The sequence below is a fragment of the Anomaloglossus baeobatrachus genome, chromosome 2 (assembly GCF_048569485.1).
Source record: "Anomaloglossus baeobatrachus isolate aAnoBae1 chromosome 2, aAnoBae1.hap1, whole genome shotgun sequence".
NCBI lineage: Eukaryota > Metazoa > Chordata > Amphibia > Anura > Aromobatidae > Anomaloglossus > Anomaloglossus baeobatrachus.
Genome location: NC_134354.1, coordinates 470,736,076 through 470,756,142, shown reverse-complemented (window position 1 = coordinate 470,756,142; position 20,067 = coordinate 470,736,076). Strand labels below are relative to the sequence as shown.

Sequence of the window (20,067 nt, the reverse complement as noted above, 5' to 3'; positions counted from 1 at the left end):
TGCTGTTCATTCATATATATATATATATATATATATATATATATATATACATATATATATATATATATATATATATATATATACATATATATATATATATATATATATAGTGCCTTGATAAAGTATTCAAATCCAATGTCCTTCTCCAGATCTTTTCAAGTTACACGCATAAAGTAAAGTCAAAATTAACAAATAAGTGCAAAATAATCCTTTTAAAGGTACTTTATTAAATCCTAAGCATAAAACCACCAAAGCACCATGTGTCCGGTGAAAAAAGGGATTTGGATTGAACGGGGGCGCCCGTTTACCTTAAGGTGTTATATCCTCCGTGGTTAGGCAGGGATGTATCTAGGGTTTTTTGAGGATAATCTAGGTTGCTAAAAGATTTTAATAACATCTCCCCTTTCATTTTGAACCCTAGCCTTGCAATTAATCAATTTATATCCCTTTTTTCTTTGGACACATGGTGCTTTGGTGGTTTTATGCTTAGAATTTAATAAAGTTCTTTTAAAGGGATTATGTTTGCACAACTGTAAACCTACCAAGACATGGCGGTCCACCTTTTATTGACATCCCAGGCAAGAAGAACCCTAATTAGAGATGTAGCTAAGAGGCCCATGACCACTCTGGAGAAGCTGCCGAGATTAAAAGCTGGGAGAATTTGTCTACACTACAACTTTTCAGTCACACATAGCATTTTGCATTTAGCCCAAAATGTTCTACTTTGATCTCATTTAAGCAAAGCATTTTCTTCCACATGCCATGTAGGAGACACACCTCGCATGTAAAAGAAGTTGTTCAGGTCAGATGAGACCAAAGTGAAACTTTTTGGTGTAAAATCAAAACATTATGTCTGTCAGAAAACTAACACTGCACATCAGCCTGAAAACCATACCCACTGTCAAACATGGTAGTGGCAGGATCCTGCTGTGAGGATGCTTTTCTTCAGCAGGGACAGGAAAGCTGGTCAGACATAATAGAAAAATAGATGGGGCTAAATACAGGACAATCTTGGAGGACAACCTGCAAAAGACTTGAGACTGGGTCATAGATTCATCTTCCAGCATGATCCGAAACATACTGCCAGAACTACAGTGGAATGGTTTTGATTAAAGCATATTCATGTGTATAAATCACCCAGTCAGAGCCCAGACCTAAATCCCATTAATAATCTTTGGTAAGACTCCATCCAATCTCACAAAGCTAGAGCTTTATTGCAAAGAAGAATAGGAAAAAATGTAATCTTCTAGATGGCCAAAGCTGGTAGAAAAAAAGAAAAGAATTGCTGAAAAAAATAGCAGTGAAAGATGGTCCTCCAAAGTGTTGACTCAGGGGGGCTGAATACAAATGCACATCACAATTTTCAGATCAATATTTTTCAAATATTTACATTTAAGTGATGTACAGACATTTTTGTTTAAGAAATAGTAATTTCTGGACACAAGCTAGTGTACATGTGAACATTTTGTCTTTTTCCAATTTAAACTTTATTTTTATTTCATATGATTCTCATTTTCTTTTTTTCTAATCTAGATATTATCATCAACCTAAAGTTTTTCTAAATCTTCTCAGGCTAATGTCTAATGAAGTGAGTGAATTAGCTAAGTGTCACTTGGGACCTAATATATTAGAGAGCCCAGAGGTAAGAACCAAAGGTGCCTGTATTTATTAAAAGCTCAATAATCCAAGGTTAATTGTAGGAAATCAAATTTATTTTATAACTACGAATAAAAGGGCAGAATAGCCCATTGACTAGGTGATCTGTTAGATTAGTATGTGTTCTCCCTACCTACAACTCCATTAAAGTCCAAGAAACTAATGAGACTCAAAAATAGCCATGAAAAAAGGACAAAGTCCCATAATCTAGCCATCTGTCAGTTACTGATGGTGGGGCCCACATTGATCTAATCATTATTTCCTATAGAGTGGATAGATAAAATATTGTTCAGTCTGGGATACCCTCTTTAAAGGGCTATTCCCTTTTGGTAATTTTTTTTTTTCATATGCTTAGTTGTAAAAAATATTCAAACCAAGCATTACTTACCCTACCCAGATCCAGTTTTCTGTCCCTGCCGCTGTTCAGATTTATGCTGTTTTGCTACATTGGTGATATCATGTCGACAATGTTGCAGCCAATCACTGAAATTTGTGGTTATATCCATGTAAACAGCATGAGCTGCAGAGCTCACTGATTGGCTGCAGCGCTGTTGATGGGATGTCACTAATCTACCAAACAACAGACATTGAGTTGGCAGTGGACAAAGAGCACGGGAACCCAACAGGTTAAGTAAATTCTCAGTTTGCCTTTTTACAACTGACTGAGCAAATAGCAGATAGTTTTCTGAAAGGGGACCACTTGATTGAGGATCTTTTCACATCTGTGCTATAGCTTACATTTACAACAGAAGTCACAATACTCTGCTGGTTCGTTTGCTTGACAGATGATACAGAAACCACTTGATAGACCCCATAGCCTTCTAACTCGAACAAGAGTGGAATAGGGTCCTATCCAAATTGGAAAGAAGGGGCGAAGATAAAACTTGCTCACCTGGTGTGGTTGTGTGTGACACAACTACTCATGTTACTTGGAAACAGCTGCTGCAACTCCACGGGAGTCTTCAGAGAGAAAAGGCAATTGGATCTCATCTAAACGACTATTCATCAAAGGATTTCAAGAGTGACAATGGGAAAGAAAAGTGGTTTTATTTATCAATGTGTTTCAGAGTCTACACTGACTCCTTCTTCAGGACAACTACAGTAGGCAAAGTAATCTACTTTGTGGTGTTCCTGAAGAAGGAGTCAGTGTAGACTCTAAAACACGTTGACGAACTGACGAATGAAACCACTTTTATTTGCTATCTTGGCTCTTGAAATTAGTTGATAAACATCATCGCAGATAAGATCCACTTTCCTTTTATCTTCTGATTAAGTTATAATGGGGTCCAACCTAATCCAGCAAAGAGTTTATATTGAGACCTGTTGTAGTGGTGATATTTAATCATAGAATCATAGAATAGTAGAGCTGGAAGGGATCTCAAGGGCCATCAAGTCCAACCCCCAGCGAGTGCAGGTTTTCTTAAATCATCCGAGCCATATTTTTATCCAGTTTTCACTTGAAGATCTCCATTTCTAAGATGTTCAAGATTTACAAACTTTGTATATACAGTACAGACTGTCTGTCTGTTTGTTTGTCATTAAAGCATGGTTTGACATTCAGTATCATATTTGAGAGCTATCAAGATGTTAAATAGCAAATAAGGAGGGTGCAATTCCACATATTTAGGTTTTTGAAATAACTTAAAATCTTTAAAGCATATATCAACTTTTATCTGATTACTGTATATATATTCTGGGGCATAATAATGGGCCCAGTGCAAGTTATGGACTTGGTACCTCCCTGCATGTTGATGAGGTGTATGGGACCTTGTAGCTTTCTAAATCCTATAGAGACATACTTCAGCCCCTTCCAGGTATAAATGTCCACCTTCTTGGGCTCCTTCTAGGTATATATGTCCTCCATCCTGGGGCCCTTCCAGGTATATATGTCCCCCATCCTAGTTCCCTTCCTAGTATATATGCCCCTTATCCTAGGCCCGTTCCTTGTATATGTGTCCTCCATTGTGGTATATACTGTATGTCCCCCATACTGGGCCCCTTCCTTGTATATATGACCCTGATTCTGACAAATATGTCCCCATCCTGGGCCACTTTCTGGTATATATGTCCCCCATTCTGGTATATATGTCCCCCATCATGAGCCCCTTCCTAGTATTTATGTCCCCCTTCCTGGTATATATGTCTCCCATCCTGTGCCCCTAGGCCCCTTCCTGATATATATATCCCCCGCTCTGCCATCGTTCTCTATTGCATAAGAAACTACAAACATTCTTCTCAACTTCATATGCTCCCACGCGGCGTCCGCTTCTGTAGGCGGTGTAGAGGCCAGCAGCTGACATCGGTGTGCTTGCTATAGGTGATGCAAGACATCACTGCTATGCGCGTGTGACTGGAATGCTGACATCAGCTGCCGGCCTCTAATTGGCCAGTGGCAGGGAATGCATTGCAGCTGAATGTGTGTCCTCGGGCGCACATCCAGCTGAAATAGGTGCTGGTGTTGGAAGACCTAGCTCCTGAACGAAGCTAGTCACAGTCGCTTCCTCTGCGACAGCTATGGTTACGCCCCTATATGTATTATAAAACTTGCATTTAAACCTACCATAGTGAACGTTTTATTATACAACATTTTATGCTCTTATACTAGTTTTATACATTGGATAGCTATAGGCATATGCTATTTTGTTGACTCTATATTTTGTGACTCTATTTGAATACAATCTTGACTTGAAAATTTGGATATGGTAAGTTAAGGTAATATTTATCCACAATCAATCATTGTGTAGCCTCTTTTGCCCCTGACCAGTTTCAGTAACAGACAAGGAGGGAAGTGTGAAGGGAGCCCCATCCTGCAGCTGTTGAAACTAGAGAGGTGACTGTGCATGTGCTGCTCTATCACAGCTATCCTTTGGAGATAAGAACGCCCCTTTATTGATAACATCATTCCTAAACTGTTAATTTTGCTTATAAAACATTTCATTTCAGTTATATTTATTTTGCAGGCTTACAGGTTGCTTAAGGAAGCTTTAAAATTATGTGCTACTTTCCGCGGAAATTATCTTGATGTAAAAATTAAGGCTGATGAATTCAATGTGAAGAAGAAAGAGGAATTTGCTTCTCTAGACAAGTATAGTATTAGATATATATTTAGCTTCTATAACTACACAAACCATTTTAGCCACTTAAAGTTTTAAAGGGTATCTGTCAGCAGGTGTTGCTATGTCATCTGAAGACAGCGTGCTGTAGAGGTTAAAACACAGATTTCAACAATGCCTCTCTTAAGAAGGTCCTTGTTCTTGTTTGCCTGAAATGTTTGTTTTACCCCAGGAGATTATCAATGCACTACAGTGCTTCAAGCCTGGTAGTCCAACACACCCCCTGTTGTGATTAGCAGCTCATTGTCTATAGATATTATATATAGAGAACCTGGTGAGGGAGGGTTAGCTTTCTCAGCTCTGCTGCATTTGTAAATCTAAAAACTCTGATTGTGTCAATACCGCTGCACCTAGTAAACTAAGTTATACATCATTAGATTCAGAATCTACTTGCCGCCTACATTATACTGCTCTCAGATGGGGTAGAAAAAAACCTGCTGACAGATTCCCTTTAAATAAGCTGAGCTTTTACAAAATAGAAATTTTGGTATTGTTTTGTCCAAGCTTAGATCAGTACTGAAAACTAAAACTAAACCATTTCTGAAAACAATTTCAACATTTCAATGCTTATATGCAAATAAAAATATGAAATTTTCTTAGTGTATTTGTGATCATTGGTAATTATTATCAGAGTCTTCTTTTCTTTTCAATGTTTTGTTTATTAAGTTTTCAACACATATAACATAGCATTTCTCATTGGAGCATATGCATAACTCATCATAATGAATGTCAGAGGAGAAAACAATGACAACATATATTACTTCAGACATTGGCCATCATTAGTTTGGTACTGAAAAATCTCAAAAAACAGCCTTAGCATATATCTAGATCAATTATCGACCAAAAAATCAATTCAGTAAAACTTCACATAGAACAAAGGGAAGGAGAGGGGTGAGTAGGGAAGGGTAGGGTATGAGAATAAGAGATAGGTAGACTCTGAGCGCGCTCAAGTGAGAGAGAGGATGTTTGGTGACGAAAGGTACGGCTTATCATCTATGAACATCACCCGAGTGTTTCCTCTTCTGCTGCAATTATTGAAAGATATTCTGCTGATTTCCTAAAGGTCATCCAAGGTTTCCAAACCTTGTGGAAGGAATCTGAGCTAAGTTGAGAGAGGGAGGCCAGTTCCTCAGTGCATAATAAGAGGTCTATTTTGCTAAGTACCTGCTTTTTAGACGGGATATTGGGTGTAAGCCAAAGGGTGGGGACCAAAAGCTTACTCGCTGCCACGACAAAGGCTGCCAGTTTTGATAGAGAGTTATTGGTTGGCCATATTGGAAAGTTGAGTAGGACCATTTCTGGGATGAGCTGGACTTTACCGCCCACAAGAGACGAAACAAGCAGTGAGATGTCCCTCCAAAAGGAACTAATTATTGGGCAACTCCACCATATGTAAATGTACGTACCCTCCTCCGCGCCACATCTCCAGCACATTGAGGAAGAGGATGGGTACCATTGGTGCGACTGCTCTGGAGTAGTGTACCACCTGGTTACCCCTTTATATGAGTTTTCCTGAATTCTGATGCAGCGTCAAGGGCCGTATGATCGCCTATAGATAAGGTTGACCTGCGAATCAGAAAAGGTAGTGCCTATGTCCTTCTCCCAGTTTCCCCACAAATGCCCTCTTTTTGGGTGTACTGTCAGAGATCAAAAGACTGTAAATTTGTGAAAGGACCTTTGTGGGAGACCTCAATTGAGTACATAGTGCTTCAAATTTCGTGAGTGGCCTTGGTGGGTTCCTGTCTAGTTGCAGGTGGTAAATAAAGTTTTTTATTCTATTATAATGAAGAAAAGTTAAGTTAGCAAGTCTAGGGAAAGCACACAGTTCGTGATATGTTAGTAGAGCACCATCTTTCCTTAACTCATATATGGGGATAGTGAGGTTGAGGAGCCGATTATCAGTATTTGAGCCCATGTGTGATTATCAGAGTCTTCAACACCTTTCTATATATGAATGTATATCATCAGGGCAGATTCTACATTTTCTGCTGTTTGAGCCCAGACCTGAACCCCATTGAAAACCCCATTGAAAACCTCTGGGATGTAATCAAAAGGAAGATGGATAGGCACAAGCCATCCAACAATGAAGTACTGCTTACATTTTTGCACCGGGAGAGCATAAGGTCACTCAAAAGCAGTGTGAAAGACTGGTGGAAAGCATGCCACGACACATGAAAGCTGTGTTTAAAAATCATGGTTATTCCATAAAATATTGATTTCTGAACTCTTCCCGAGTTAAAACATTAGTATTATTGTTTCTAAATGATTAAGAACTTGTTTGCTTTGCATTATTTGAGGTCTGAAAGCAATGCATTTTTTTATTATTTTGACCATTTCTCATTTGTAGAAAACAAATGCAAAATTTATGGCTTGGAAATTCAGAGATGTTGTCAGTAGTTTATAGAATAAAAAAACAATTTACATTTTACTCAAAAATTATACCTATAAAGAGAAAAATCAGAAAAACTGTTTCTGTTTATATAAACAGACATATACGATATATGTGTGTATGTAACCATATGTAACTGAATAATTGTTTTTCACAGAAACAAAAAGTCATCTGAGACGACTCAGCGCATTACCATGTATGAAGTACCAGCTCCATGGGTGTATGGAGGGGATCAATTCTTTGATGATAAAAGTCTGGAAAATGAGGACTCAAATTGGATAGATTCTCCATGGCCTCTGCACAATGCTTCCTGCTTCCAGAATATGAACATGTTTATGGAACGGTGAGATCATGATATATACTGTATATATATATATATATATATATATATAAAGCTCAGTGTATGTATGTGTGTATATGTGTCGCCCGGGGACCAGGGGGTACTCAGATCCGGGCCACAGAGTCACTTCTGTGGGTATCACGGTGGCGTGACCCAGTCTGTGATCCCAGGCTCCACAGTAAAAGGGGGTTTGGGAAGGGAGATTGTCCGTGACGCCACCCACGGTTGTGGTGATTGTGTGGACACCACCGCTGCTCTGTATGGGGATCCCGGGAGCGGTGACAGGGAGCAGTACCGGTGGGCCACCGCCCAGCCCCGGCTACCTACGGTTCCACCAGCTGTCTCCCCGGCTCCCGGCAGACGGCCACTACCGTCTGCCTGACTCTCTGCTGCACGAGGGCCCTAGGCTCCAATCCTAGGCCCCAGTCTGCGTCTGCCTCTCTGCAGACCTCCTCTCTCTTCCTCTCCTAGGATTTGACTTGATTGCCCTGATGCTGCCCCTAAGAAATGGGCAGCACCCCTTGACCCCAGTCCAGAACCAGGCTCCGCAGATAGTTAATGGGATGGGTGCTTCGCTGCCGTTGCGGCCGGGCGGACTGCCGGAGCCGTCGTCATCTCCGTCGCGGCCGGGCGGACTGCCGGGGCCGTTGTCATCAGCGATGCTGAACGGACGGGACATCTCGCATAGCGGTGTTCCAGGAACAAAACACTTGCAGAGTCCTGGCATCCCTGCTTCCACAGCCGCGGTTCACATGCGGCCGGACGCCATCCCGTCCCCCTTAGCCTCTTTTTAGCACTTCCTTCTTCAGGAGGGCGGGGCTCCACTTTCGCGCCTTTCCTGGTCGGGGAAGACGCTTGAGCGGGAAATTTTTCGCGCTCAAGATGGCGGCTTTGCAAAACTTTCGGCCGGACACCTCCGGCGGTAACAAGGCGCACCTCTACCAAACGGCAGAGCGGTCGGATCCTGTTCGTGACGCCAGATGTGTCGCCCGGGGACCAGGGGGTACTCAGATCCGGGCCACAGAGTCACTTCTGTGGGTATCACGGTGGCGTGACCCGGTCTGTGATCCCAGGCTCCACAGTAAAAGGGGGTTTGGGAAGGGAGATTGTCTGTGAAGCCACCCACGGTTGTGGTGATTGTGTGGACACCACCGCTGCTCTGTATGGGGATCCCGGGAGCGGTGACAGGGAGCAGTACCGGTGGGCCACCGCCCAGCCCCGGCTACCTACGGTTCCACCAGCTGTCTCCCCGGCTCCCGGCAGATGGCCACTACCGTCTGCCTGACTCTCTGCTGCACGAGGGCCCTAGGCTCCAATCCTAGGCCCCAGTCTGCGTCTGCCTCTCTGCAGACCTCCTCTCTCTTCCTCTCCTAGGACTTGACTGGGCTTGTTCCCTGCCTCAGGCCAGCTAACTCCTGGGTGGGCGCCTCCATCTCCTGACTCCGCCCACCTGGTGTGTCAGTCTGAGCCCGAGGCAGAAAGCAGGTCACTTTGGGGATGTCTGCTGTGAACTGCTGGGGGTGTGTGTGTGTGTTGTGATCTGTGGCCCCTGGCTTGTCCAGGGCGCCACATATATATATGTGTGTATGTCCGCTAAAGGAATCTGCACCGTCGCATTTACAATCACGAAATTTTGCACAGACGCCCCATGTGACCCAGGAAACGTCATAGACTATGTTTTGACGGGAAAATTTAACCCCACACTTTACAGTTATTCATCAAAATCCTGCCTCCATTTAACTAAATGGAGGTGGGAGCTACTGGCTATTAATAGCAACTGACAGTGGTTGCTATAGGAACAAAATAAACTGTTAGTATAAGAAGCTTATGTGTGAGGTAATAAGATGTTGGTGGGGAGACGGATAGAGAGAGACAGAAAGAGACAGACAGACAGACACAGACAAAGACAGAGACAGATGGGCAAAGAGAGACGGGCAAAGAGAGACGGGCAAAGAGACAGACCTGGAAAGAGACAGATCTGGAAAGACACAGACGGGGAAAGAAACAGTCCTGGAAAGAGACAGCCCTGGAAAGAGAAAGCCCTGGAAAGAGACTGCCCTGGAAAGAGACTGCCCTGGAAAGAGACTGCCCTGGAAAGAGACAGCCCTGAAAAGAGACAGCCGGACAAAGAGACAGCCAGGCAAAGAGACAGATGGGCAAAGAGACAGACCTGTAAAGAGACAGATGGGGAAAGAGACAGATGGGCAAAGAGACAGACGGGCAAAGAGACAGATGGGCCAAGAGACAGACGGGCAAAGAGACAGACGGGCAAAGAGACAGATGGGCAAAGAGACAGATGGGCAAAGAGACAGACGGGCAAAGAGACAGACGGGCAAAGAGACAGACCTGGAAAGAGACAGACGGGCAAAGAGACAGACGGGCAAAGAGACAGATGGACAATCAGACAGATCTGGAAAGAAACAGACTTGGAAAGAGACAGCCCTGGAAAGAGACAGCCCTGGAAAGAGACACAGCCCGGGAAAGAGACAGCCCTGGAAAGAGACAGCCCTGGAAAGAGACAGCCCTGGAAAGAGAAAGCCCTGGAAAGAGAGAGCCCTGGAAAGAGACAGCCGGACAAAGAGACAGATGGGCAAAGAGACAGACGGGGCAAAGAGACAGACGGGGCAAAGAGACAGACGGGGCAAAGAGACAGACGGGGCAAAGAGACAGACGGGGCAAAGAGACAGACGGGGCAAAGAGACAGACGGGGCAAAGAGACAGACGGGGCAAAGAGACAGACGGGGCAAAGAGACAGACCTGGAAAGAGACAGACCTGGATAGAGACAGACAAAGACAGATGGGAAAAGAGACAGACGGGGAAAGAGAGAGACAGACACACACATACAGACAGACACAGAGATAGAGAGAGACAGACAGACATAGAGATGGAGACAGATAGACTGATACAAATACAGACGGAGAGATAGAAACAGACAAATAGAGACATAGACACAGACAGACAAAGAAAGACACAGACAGAGAGACAGACAGACAGTGACACACATACAGAACCTGGGAGAGAGACAGAGAGACAGTTATTATCCCGGGCAACGCCTGGGTACTACAGCTAGTAAAATAATAAAAACGGTTTATTGTAAACATGTTTGTGGGGCTCCTAACAAATGATTGAAGTAAGAATCTGGAATGTCCAATTTTAGACTGCAGATCCTTTCGTTTTCTATGACATAAGCCACCACCAGAGATATCTGGCAGTGGCTCTCTAAAGACAGCTTTACACGCTACAATATATCTAACGATATGTCGTCGGGGTCACGTCGTTAGTGACGCACATCTGGTCTCGTTTGACATATCGTAGCGTATAACACAAATGAGCGACTGTGAACAGCAAAAATACTCACCTTATCGTTGCTCGTTGACATGTCGCTAATTTTCAAAAAATCGAACGTCCTTCTGTGCTCCGGTTGTTCATCGTTCCCGAGGCAGCACACGTCGCTTCGTGTGACATCCTTGGAACGATGAACTGTAGCTTACCTGCGTCCCGCCAGCAATGCGGAAGGAAGGATGTGGGCGGGATGTTTACGTTCCGCTTATCTCCGCCCCTCCGCTTCTATTGGGCGGCCATTGTGTGACGTCGCTGTGACGCCGAACGTCCCTCCCCCTTCAGGAAGAAGATGTTCGCCACCCACAGCGAGGTCGTTCGGGAGGTAAGTACGTGTGACGGGGGTTACTGACTTTGTGCTACACGGGCAACAAATTGCCCATGCCACACAAACGATGGGGGCGGGTACGATCGCACACGCTATCGCACATGAAATCGACGCATGTAAAGCAGCCTTTAGGCTACATGCGCACATTGCATTTTTTTTTCGTGTTTTTGTCCCGTTTTATGGTGCAGTTTTGTTGTCAGAACTTTCTCACTTTTGACTTCCCAGCAAAGTCTATGAGAAGTCAGATTTGCTGTGCGCACATTGCAGTTTGTTTGTCAGCAGTTTTTTTGACAAAAAAGAAGCAGCATGTTCATTCTTCTTGCGTTTTTGTCAACTTTTGTCACCCATTGAAATCAATGAGGGAATGAAAAAAGCATGGTTACAAATTGTTTGCGTTTTGCATACTTTTTACCTACGATTTGTCAACACAAATGCAGCTCAGAAACTTAGTTCCAGAATGACAAAATCAATGATGTAGCGATTTTGGGGTGTAGGTGTCTCTCTTTCTCTCCAAGCGCTTCATACTCACCGATCACCAGGGCGATGCAGCTGTCACACTGCTCCCGCGGCCTCCCATTCTTCTTCCTGACCCACTCATTAGCTTAATTATATTTTCACTGCACCCACTCACTAGGTTCATACATATTTACTACTTCCCCAATCTGTGATTGGTTGCAGTCAGACGTGCCCCCATCCTGAGTGACAGCTGTCTGACTGCAACCAATCACAGCTGCCAGTTGGCGGGTCTATATTGTTTAGTACAATAAATAAATAATTAAATAAACGGCATGCGGTCCCCCCCAGTTTTGATACCCAGCCATGATAAAACCTCACAGCTGAGGGCTGGTATTCTCAGGCTGGGGAGACCCACGTTATTGGGAGCCCCACAGCCTAAAAATATCAGCCAGCAGCCTCCCGGAATTACCGCATCCATTAGATGCGACAGTTCCTGATGCGGTGACAATCGGGGTAATAAGGAGTTAATGGCAGCCCATAGCTGCAGCTAAGTCCTTGATTAGTCATGGCAGGTGTCTATGAGACGCCCCCCATTACTAACCTGTAAGTGAAAGTAAATAAACACAAACACTCAAAAAATCCATTATTTGAAATAAAAGACAAAAAGAACACCCTCTTTCACCACTTTATTAATACCCCAAAACCCCTCCAGGTCCAACGTAATCCACACGAGGTCCAACGACGCTTCCAGCACTGCTATATCTGATGCTTACAGCAAGTGCCATAGAACATGACTGACTGCTGTGAGCTCCACATAGCAACTGAAGTGAGTCACGCTATCAGTGGTGACATCACTCAGGTTAGCCGCAGCCACAGATGGAGTCCTCCACCTCTGACAACAAATCACCCGAGTGACTGAAGAGAAGCTGTACAATCAGCGGTGCCATCACTCAGGTGATTTCAGGTCACAGCTGGTGTCCTCCACCTGTGACCACAAATCAGGCTTTGACTATAGTGAGCCACAGGTGGAGGACTCACCTGAGTGACGTTATCGCTGATGACGTGGCTCACTTCAGTCACGGCCTGAACCTTACAGTGGTGAACCCGTGACGTCACTGCCGCAACACGCTGTACTGCAGGGCCCGCAGCTGTGATATCAGGGGTTCACTTGAGTTCATTCTGATGGCAAGGCTCTGTCTACACTCACAGCTGGCAGTCATGTTCTATGACACTCGCTATGACAAGACAGGGATGTAGCAGAGCTGAATCGCCATGGGACTTTGTGTGGATTACATCGGACCTGCAGAGGTGTTTGGGGTTTAATAAAGGGGCGCAAAAAGGTTTTTTTTGAATTTTATTCCAAATAAAGAATTTTTAGGGTGTTTGTGTTTAGTTACCTTCACTTACAGATTAGTGATAGGGGCAGGGTCTCATAGACGACTGACATCACTAATCTAGGACTTAGTGGCCGCTACGGACTGCTATTAACTCCTTATTACCCCGATTGCCACCACACAAGGGCAATCGGGAAGAGCTGAGTCCAGTGCCAGAATTGGCGCATCTTATGGATGCGTCACTTCTGGGGTGGCTGTGGGCTGCTATTGTTAGGCTGGAAAGGGCCAAATAATGATGGAACTTCCCATCCTCATAATATCAACCACCAGTTGTCTGCAGTACCTTGGCTGGTTTTAGAAAAATGGGGGGGACCCCATGTCATTTTTTTTTTTAAATACGGTAAATCAAATACTTAAAAAAATGCATGGGATCCCCTCTATTTTTCACAACCAGCCAAGGTACAGCAGACAGCTGAGGGTTGCAGCCTGCAGCTGCTGCTGTTCCTGTGCTGGATATGAATAACAGAAGGGACCCCATATCATTTTTTTTAAGTATTTGATACTGTTAGACCCACTATTCTATACCATTAGTAGCAATAGAATAGTGGGTGTAACAGTCCTGAACCCCATATTTAGGAGATATATTTATCCTGATGAATTGAATTGTGTGTTATTTGATGTAAACGCTTTACACACATGGGTGGGGCATGTTACATATACCATTTGGATTATGAACAATTATTGAGTAGATATTTGCACATGTGTGATGCTATTTTAGATATACCTTCTACGTCTGTAACTGCCTTCAAGACATTGATAAGCGATTGTGTGGTCTTTTATGGTTGCACACATATGTTGAAACTATTTTGCTGTTCTATGTATATATGTGCTGTGATAGATATAAACTTGTGCACATATCTGGGAAGAATTTCATAACAAGTAATCCATTTACTGTTTATATGTCCGGTGGAGATTGACAATTATTATATGTGGTACATACATGTGCGCCACTTAATTTCCTTTCTCTCCAGCTTAAGTCACAGAGGGGAATTAAATAGCTCCCCCTTTCTTTGAGATTGGCCCGGACCCGATACGCTTTTTGAGTTGTCGGGTGGCTGGAACAATCTCGGTTTTAATAGGTGGAGGATCACTTTATGTCTATTGTCTATTTTAGACTAATTATATTAAAGGTTATGTTGTAATAACACATGATGCTATATTGATCATCAGGACGTTACTGCACATGGTTCTCCCATAGGAATGATGGCACCTGTGTAAGATTTGGAGTGGGGGAGACAAGAGTAATCTTTCGGTCACTGATAGGAGGCAGGTTCTGAGAAGGAAAATAGGGATAAAGAATGGAGAGCTGGAATTGAAGGCCAACCCAGCTGCACCTGTAGTTCATTTGCATAAAGATTCACTAATGGATTTCTCAAAAACTTAAAAAAAACGATTTTTAAAGTACATCTATGGATTTAATCAACATTACAGAAACTTTACATACTGTAGGTGACATTAGTTTGGAGTCCTAAACATGTGTCCTAAGTAGAGTTGAGCGCGGTTTGCGGTTCGAGGTTCTCCAGTTCGCGGCTCGAGTGATTTTGGGGGCTGTTCTAGATAGAACTAGAACTCGAGCTTTTTGCTAAAGCTCGATAGTTCTAGATACGTTCGAGAACGGTTCTAGCAGCAAAAAGACCAGTGTACTTTTAGCCAGAGAAGCAACGGCATGTGTGATAGGATGTCCATGTCACATGTCCCTGCATTATAAAAACGAGTATCTGCCCGTCCGGACACCATTATCTCTTCTGCGTCCTTGGTGTCAGTCACCGCTGATGCAGCGCCTATCTCCGATACTGCTGTGTACGCTCTATACACAGCGCTGTACAGAATATGGATAGCACTTTCTATCAGTCCTTTTAAGGGCTAATACCGGCAGGGTCAGAGCCATAGGTGACAGGTCCGTGAAAACAGAGTTTAACAGCTACACAAGATGACAGCGTCTGTGTAGCTAAGGTCAGGGATTTCCTCGCTGCATTTCCCCATTAGGAGGGATAGAAAGGCAGGCTTCCTTTCCTCTATCCAGAGACCCACAACCCTGCCACTGTACCCTCCTGCCCTTTGCACACTCAAACTCATTGTTACTAAGCCATTATACTAGCAAACACTGAGTGAACTTAGTGGCATCCTAAACGTGGCTGTTGGACTTCTGTATTGTCCCACTAGTGCAAAGATATTTGCAGCACGTCTGCCTGCATTGCACACTCAAACTCATTGTTACTAAGCCATTATACTAGCAAACACTGAGTGAACTTAGTGGCATCATAAAAGTGGCTGTTGGACTTCTGTATTATCCCACTAGTGCAAAGATATTTGCAGCACGTCTGCCTGCATTGCACACTCAAACTCATTATAACTAAGCCATTATACTAGCAAACACTGAGTGAACTTAGTGGCATCATAAAAGTGGCTGTTGGACTTCTGTATTGTCCCACTAGTGCAAAGATATTTGCAGCACGTCTGCCTGCATTGCACACTCAAACTCATTGTTACTAAGCCATTATACTAGCAAACACTGAGTGAACTTAGTGGCATCATAAAAGTGGCTGTTGGACTTCTGTATTGTACCACTAGTGCAAAGATATTTGCAGCACGTCTGCCTGCATTGCACACTCAAACTCATTGTTACTAAGCCATTATACTAGCAAACACTGAGTGAACTTAGTGGCATCATAAAAGTGGCTGTTGGACTTCTGTATTGTCCCACTAGTGCAAAGATATTTGCAGCACGTCTGCATGCATTGCACACTCAAACTCATTGTTACTAAGCCATTATACTAGCAAACACTGAGTGAACTTAGTGGCATCCTAAACGTGGCTGTTGGACTTCTGTATTGTCCCACTAGTGCAAAGATATTTGCAGCACGTCTGCTTGCATTGCACACTCAAACTCATTGTTACTAAGCCATTATACTAGCAAACACTGAGTGAACTTAGTGGCATCCTAAACGTGGCTGTTGGACTTCTGTATTGTCCCACTAGTGCAAAGATATTTGCAGCACGTCTGCCTGCATTGCACACTCAAACTCATTGTTACTAAGCCATTATACTAGCAAACACTGAGTGAACTTAGTGGCATCCTAAACGTGGCTGTTGGACTTCTGTATTGTCCCACTAGTGCAAAGATATTTGCAGCACGTCTGCCTGCATTGCACACTCAAACTCATTGTTACTAAGCCATTATACTAGCAAACACTGAGTGAACTTAGTGGCATCATAAAAGTGGCTGTTGGACTTCTGTATTATCCCACTAGTGCAAAGATATTTGCAGCACGTCTGCCTGCATTGCACACTCAAACTCATTATAACTAAGCCATTATACTAGCAAACACTGAGTGAACTTAGTGGCATCATAAAAGTGGCTGTTGGACTTCTGTATTGTCCCACTAGTGCAAAGATATTTGCAGCACGTCTGCATGCATTGCACACTCAAACTCATTGTTACTAAGCCATTATACTAGCAAACACTGAGTGAACTTAGTGGCATCCTAAACGTGGCTGTTGGACTTCTGTATTGTCCCACTAGTGCAAAGATATTTGCAGCACGTCTGCCTGCATTGCACACTCAAACTCATTGTTACTAAGCCATTATACTAGCAAACACTGAGTGAACTTAGTGGCATCCTAAACGTGGCTGTTGGACTTCTGTATTGTCCCACTAGTGCAAAGATATTTGCAGCACGTCTGCCTGCATTGCACACTCAAACTCATTGTTACTAAGCCATTATACTAGCAAACACTGAGTGAACTTAGTGGCATCCTAAACGTGGCTGTTGGACTTCTGTATTGTCCCACTAGTGCAAAGATATTTGCAGCACGTCTGCCTGCATTGCACACTCAAACTCATTATAACTAAGCCATTATACTAGCAAACACTGAGTGAACTTAGTGGCATCCTAAACGTGGCTGTTGGACTTCTGTATTGTCCCACTAGTGCAAAGATATTTGCAGCACGTATGCCTGCATTGCACACTCAAACTCATTGTTACTAAGCCATTATACTAGCAAACACTGAGTGAACTTAGTGGCATCATAAAAGTGGCTGTTGGACTTCTGTATTATCCCACTAGTGCAAAGATATTTGCAGCACGTCTGCCTGCATTGCACACTCAAACTCATTATAACTAAGCCATTATACTAGCAAACACTGAGTGAACTTAGTGGCATCATAAAAGTGGCTGTTGGACTTCTGTATTGTCCCACTAGTGCAAAGATATTTGCAGCACGTCTGCCTGCATTGCACACTCAAACTCATTGTTACTAAGCCATTATACTAGCAAACACTGAGTGAACTTAGTGGCATCCTAAACGTGGCTGTTGGACTTCTGTATTGTCCCACTAGTGCAAAGATATTTGCAGCACGTCTGCCTGCATTGCACACTCAAACTCATTGTTACTAAGCCATTATACTAGCAAACACTGAGTGAACTTAGTGGCATCATAAAAGTGGCTGTTGGACTTCTGTATTGTACCACTAGTGCAAAGATATTTGCAGCACGTCTGCCTGCATTGCACACTCAAACTCATTGTTACTAAGCCATTATACTAGCAAACACTGAGTGAACTTAGTGGCATCATAAAAGTGGCTGTTGGACTTCTGTATTGTCCCACTAGTGCAAAGATATTTGCAGCACGTCTGCATGCATTGCACACTCAAACTCATTGTTACTAGGCCATTATACTAGCAAACACTGAGTGAACTTAGTGGCATCCTAAACGTGGCTGTTGGACTTCTGTACTGTCCCACTAGTGCAAAGATATTTGCAGCACGTCTGCCTGCATTGCACACTCAAACTCATTGTTACTAAGCCATTATACTAGCAAACACTGAGTGAACTTAGTGGCATCCTAAACGTGGCTGTTGGACTTCTGTATTGTCCCACTAGTGCAAAGATATTTGCAGCACGTCTGCCTGCATTGCACACTCAAACTCATTGTTACTAAGCCATTATACTAGCAAACACTGAGTGAACTTAGTGGCATCCTAAACGTGGCTGTTGGACTTCTGTATTGTCCCACTAGTGCAAAGATATTTGCAGCACGTCTGCCTGCATTGCACACTCAAACTCATTATAACTAAGCCATGATACTAGCAAACACTGAGTGAACTTAGTGGCATCATAAAAGTGGCTGTTGGACTTCTGTATTGTCCCACTAGTGCAAAGATATTTGCAGCACGTCTGCCTGCATTGCACACTCAAACTCATTGTTACTAAGCCATTATACTAGCAAACACTGAGTGAACTTAGTGGCATCCTAAACGTGGCTGTTGGACTTCTGTATTGTCCCACTAGTGCAAAGATATTTGCAGCACGTCTGCCTGCATTGCACACTCAAACTCATTGTTACTAAGCCATTATACTAGAAAACACTGAGTGAACTTAGTGGCATCATAAAAGTGGCTGTTGGACTTCTGTATTATCCCACTAGTGCAAAGATATTTGCAGCACGTCTGCCTGCATTGCACACTCAAACTCATTGTTACTAAGCCATTATACTAGCAAACACTGAGTGAACTTAGTGGCATCCTAAACGTGGCTGTTGGACTTCTGTATTGTCCCACTAGTGCAAAGATATTTGCAGCACGTCTGCCTGCATTGCATACTCAAACTCATTGTTACTAAGCCATTATACTAGCAAACACTGAGTGAACTTAGTGGCATCCTAAACGTAGCTGTTGGACTTCTGTATTGTCCCACTAGTGCAAAGATATTTGCAGCACGTCTGCCTGCATTGCACACTCAAACTCATTGTTACTAAGCCATTATACTAGCAAACACTGAGTGAACTTAGTGGCATCCTAAACGTGGCTGTTGGACTTCTGTATTGTCCCACTAGTGCAAAGATATTTGCAGCACGTCTGCCTGCATTGCACACTCAAACTCATTGTTACTAAGCCATTATACTAGCAAACACTGAGTGAACTTAGTGGCATCATAAAAGTGGCTGTTGGACTTCTGTATTGTCCCACTAGTGCAAAGATATTTGCAGCACGTCTGCATGCATTGCACACTCAAACTCATTGTTACTAAGCCATTATACTAGCAAACACTGAGTGAACTTAGTGGCATCCTAAACGTGGCTGTTGGACTTCTGTATTGTCCCACTAGTGCAAAGATATTTGCAGCACGTCTGCCTGCATTGCACACTCAAACTCATTGTTACTAAGCCATTATACTAGCAAACACTGAGTGAACTTAGTGGCATCCTAAACGTGGCTGTTGGACTTCTGTATTGTCCCACTAGTGCAAAGATATTTGCAGCACGTCTGCCTGCATTGCACACTCAAACTCATTGTTACTAAGCCATTACACTAGCAAACACTGAGTGAACTTAGTGCATCCTAAACGTGGCTGTTGGACTTCTGTATTGTCCCACTAGTGCAAAGATATTTGCTGCACGTCTGCCTGCATTGCACACTCAAACTCATTGTTACTAAGCCATTATACTAGCAAACACTGAGTGAACTTAGTGGCATCCTAAACGTGGCTGTTGGACTTCTGTATTGTCCCACTAGTGCAAAGATATTTGCAGCACATCTACCTGCATTGCACACTCAAACTCATTGTTACTAAGCCATTATACTAGCAAACACTGAGTGAACTTAGTGGCATCATAAAAGTGGCTGTTGAACTTCTGTATTGTCCCACTAGTGCAAAGATATTTGCAGCATGTCTACCTGCATTGCACACTCACACTCATTGATACTAAGCAATTATACTAGCAAACACTGAGTAAACTTAGTGGCATCATAAAAGTGGCTGTTGAACTTCTGTATTGTCCCACTAGTGCAAAGATATTTGCAGCACGTCTGCCTTCATTGCACACTCAAACTCATTGTTACTAAGCCATTATACTAGCAAACACTGAGTGAACTTAGTGGCATCATAAAAGTGGCTGTTGGACTTCTGTATTGTCCCACTAGTGCAAAGATATTTGCAGCACGTCTGCCTGCATTGCACACTCAAACTCATTGTTACTAAGCCATTATACTAGCAAACACTGAGTGAACTTAGTGGCATCCTAAACGTGGCTGTTGGACTTCTGTATTGTC

The 20,067-nt window shown here is 43.3% G+C and overlaps 1 protein-coding gene across 1 annotated transcript in view; it reads left to right on the top strand.

The window, feature by feature from the left end:
- The window catches only part of LOC142291659 (uncharacterized), a 1,021,181-nt gene that overhangs the window by 24,418 nt on the left and 976,696 nt on the right, over positions 1–20,067 (top strand). The window contains exons 7-9 of the mRNA XM_075336344.1: positions 1,534–1,642; positions 4,617–4,741; positions 7,316–7,501. Coding sequence (XP_075192459.1) covers positions 1,534–1,642; positions 4,617–4,741; positions 7,316–7,501 — 420 coding nt within the window. The remainder of the gene's footprint in view (positions 1–1,533; positions 1,643–4,616; positions 4,742–7,315; positions 7,502–20,067) is intronic.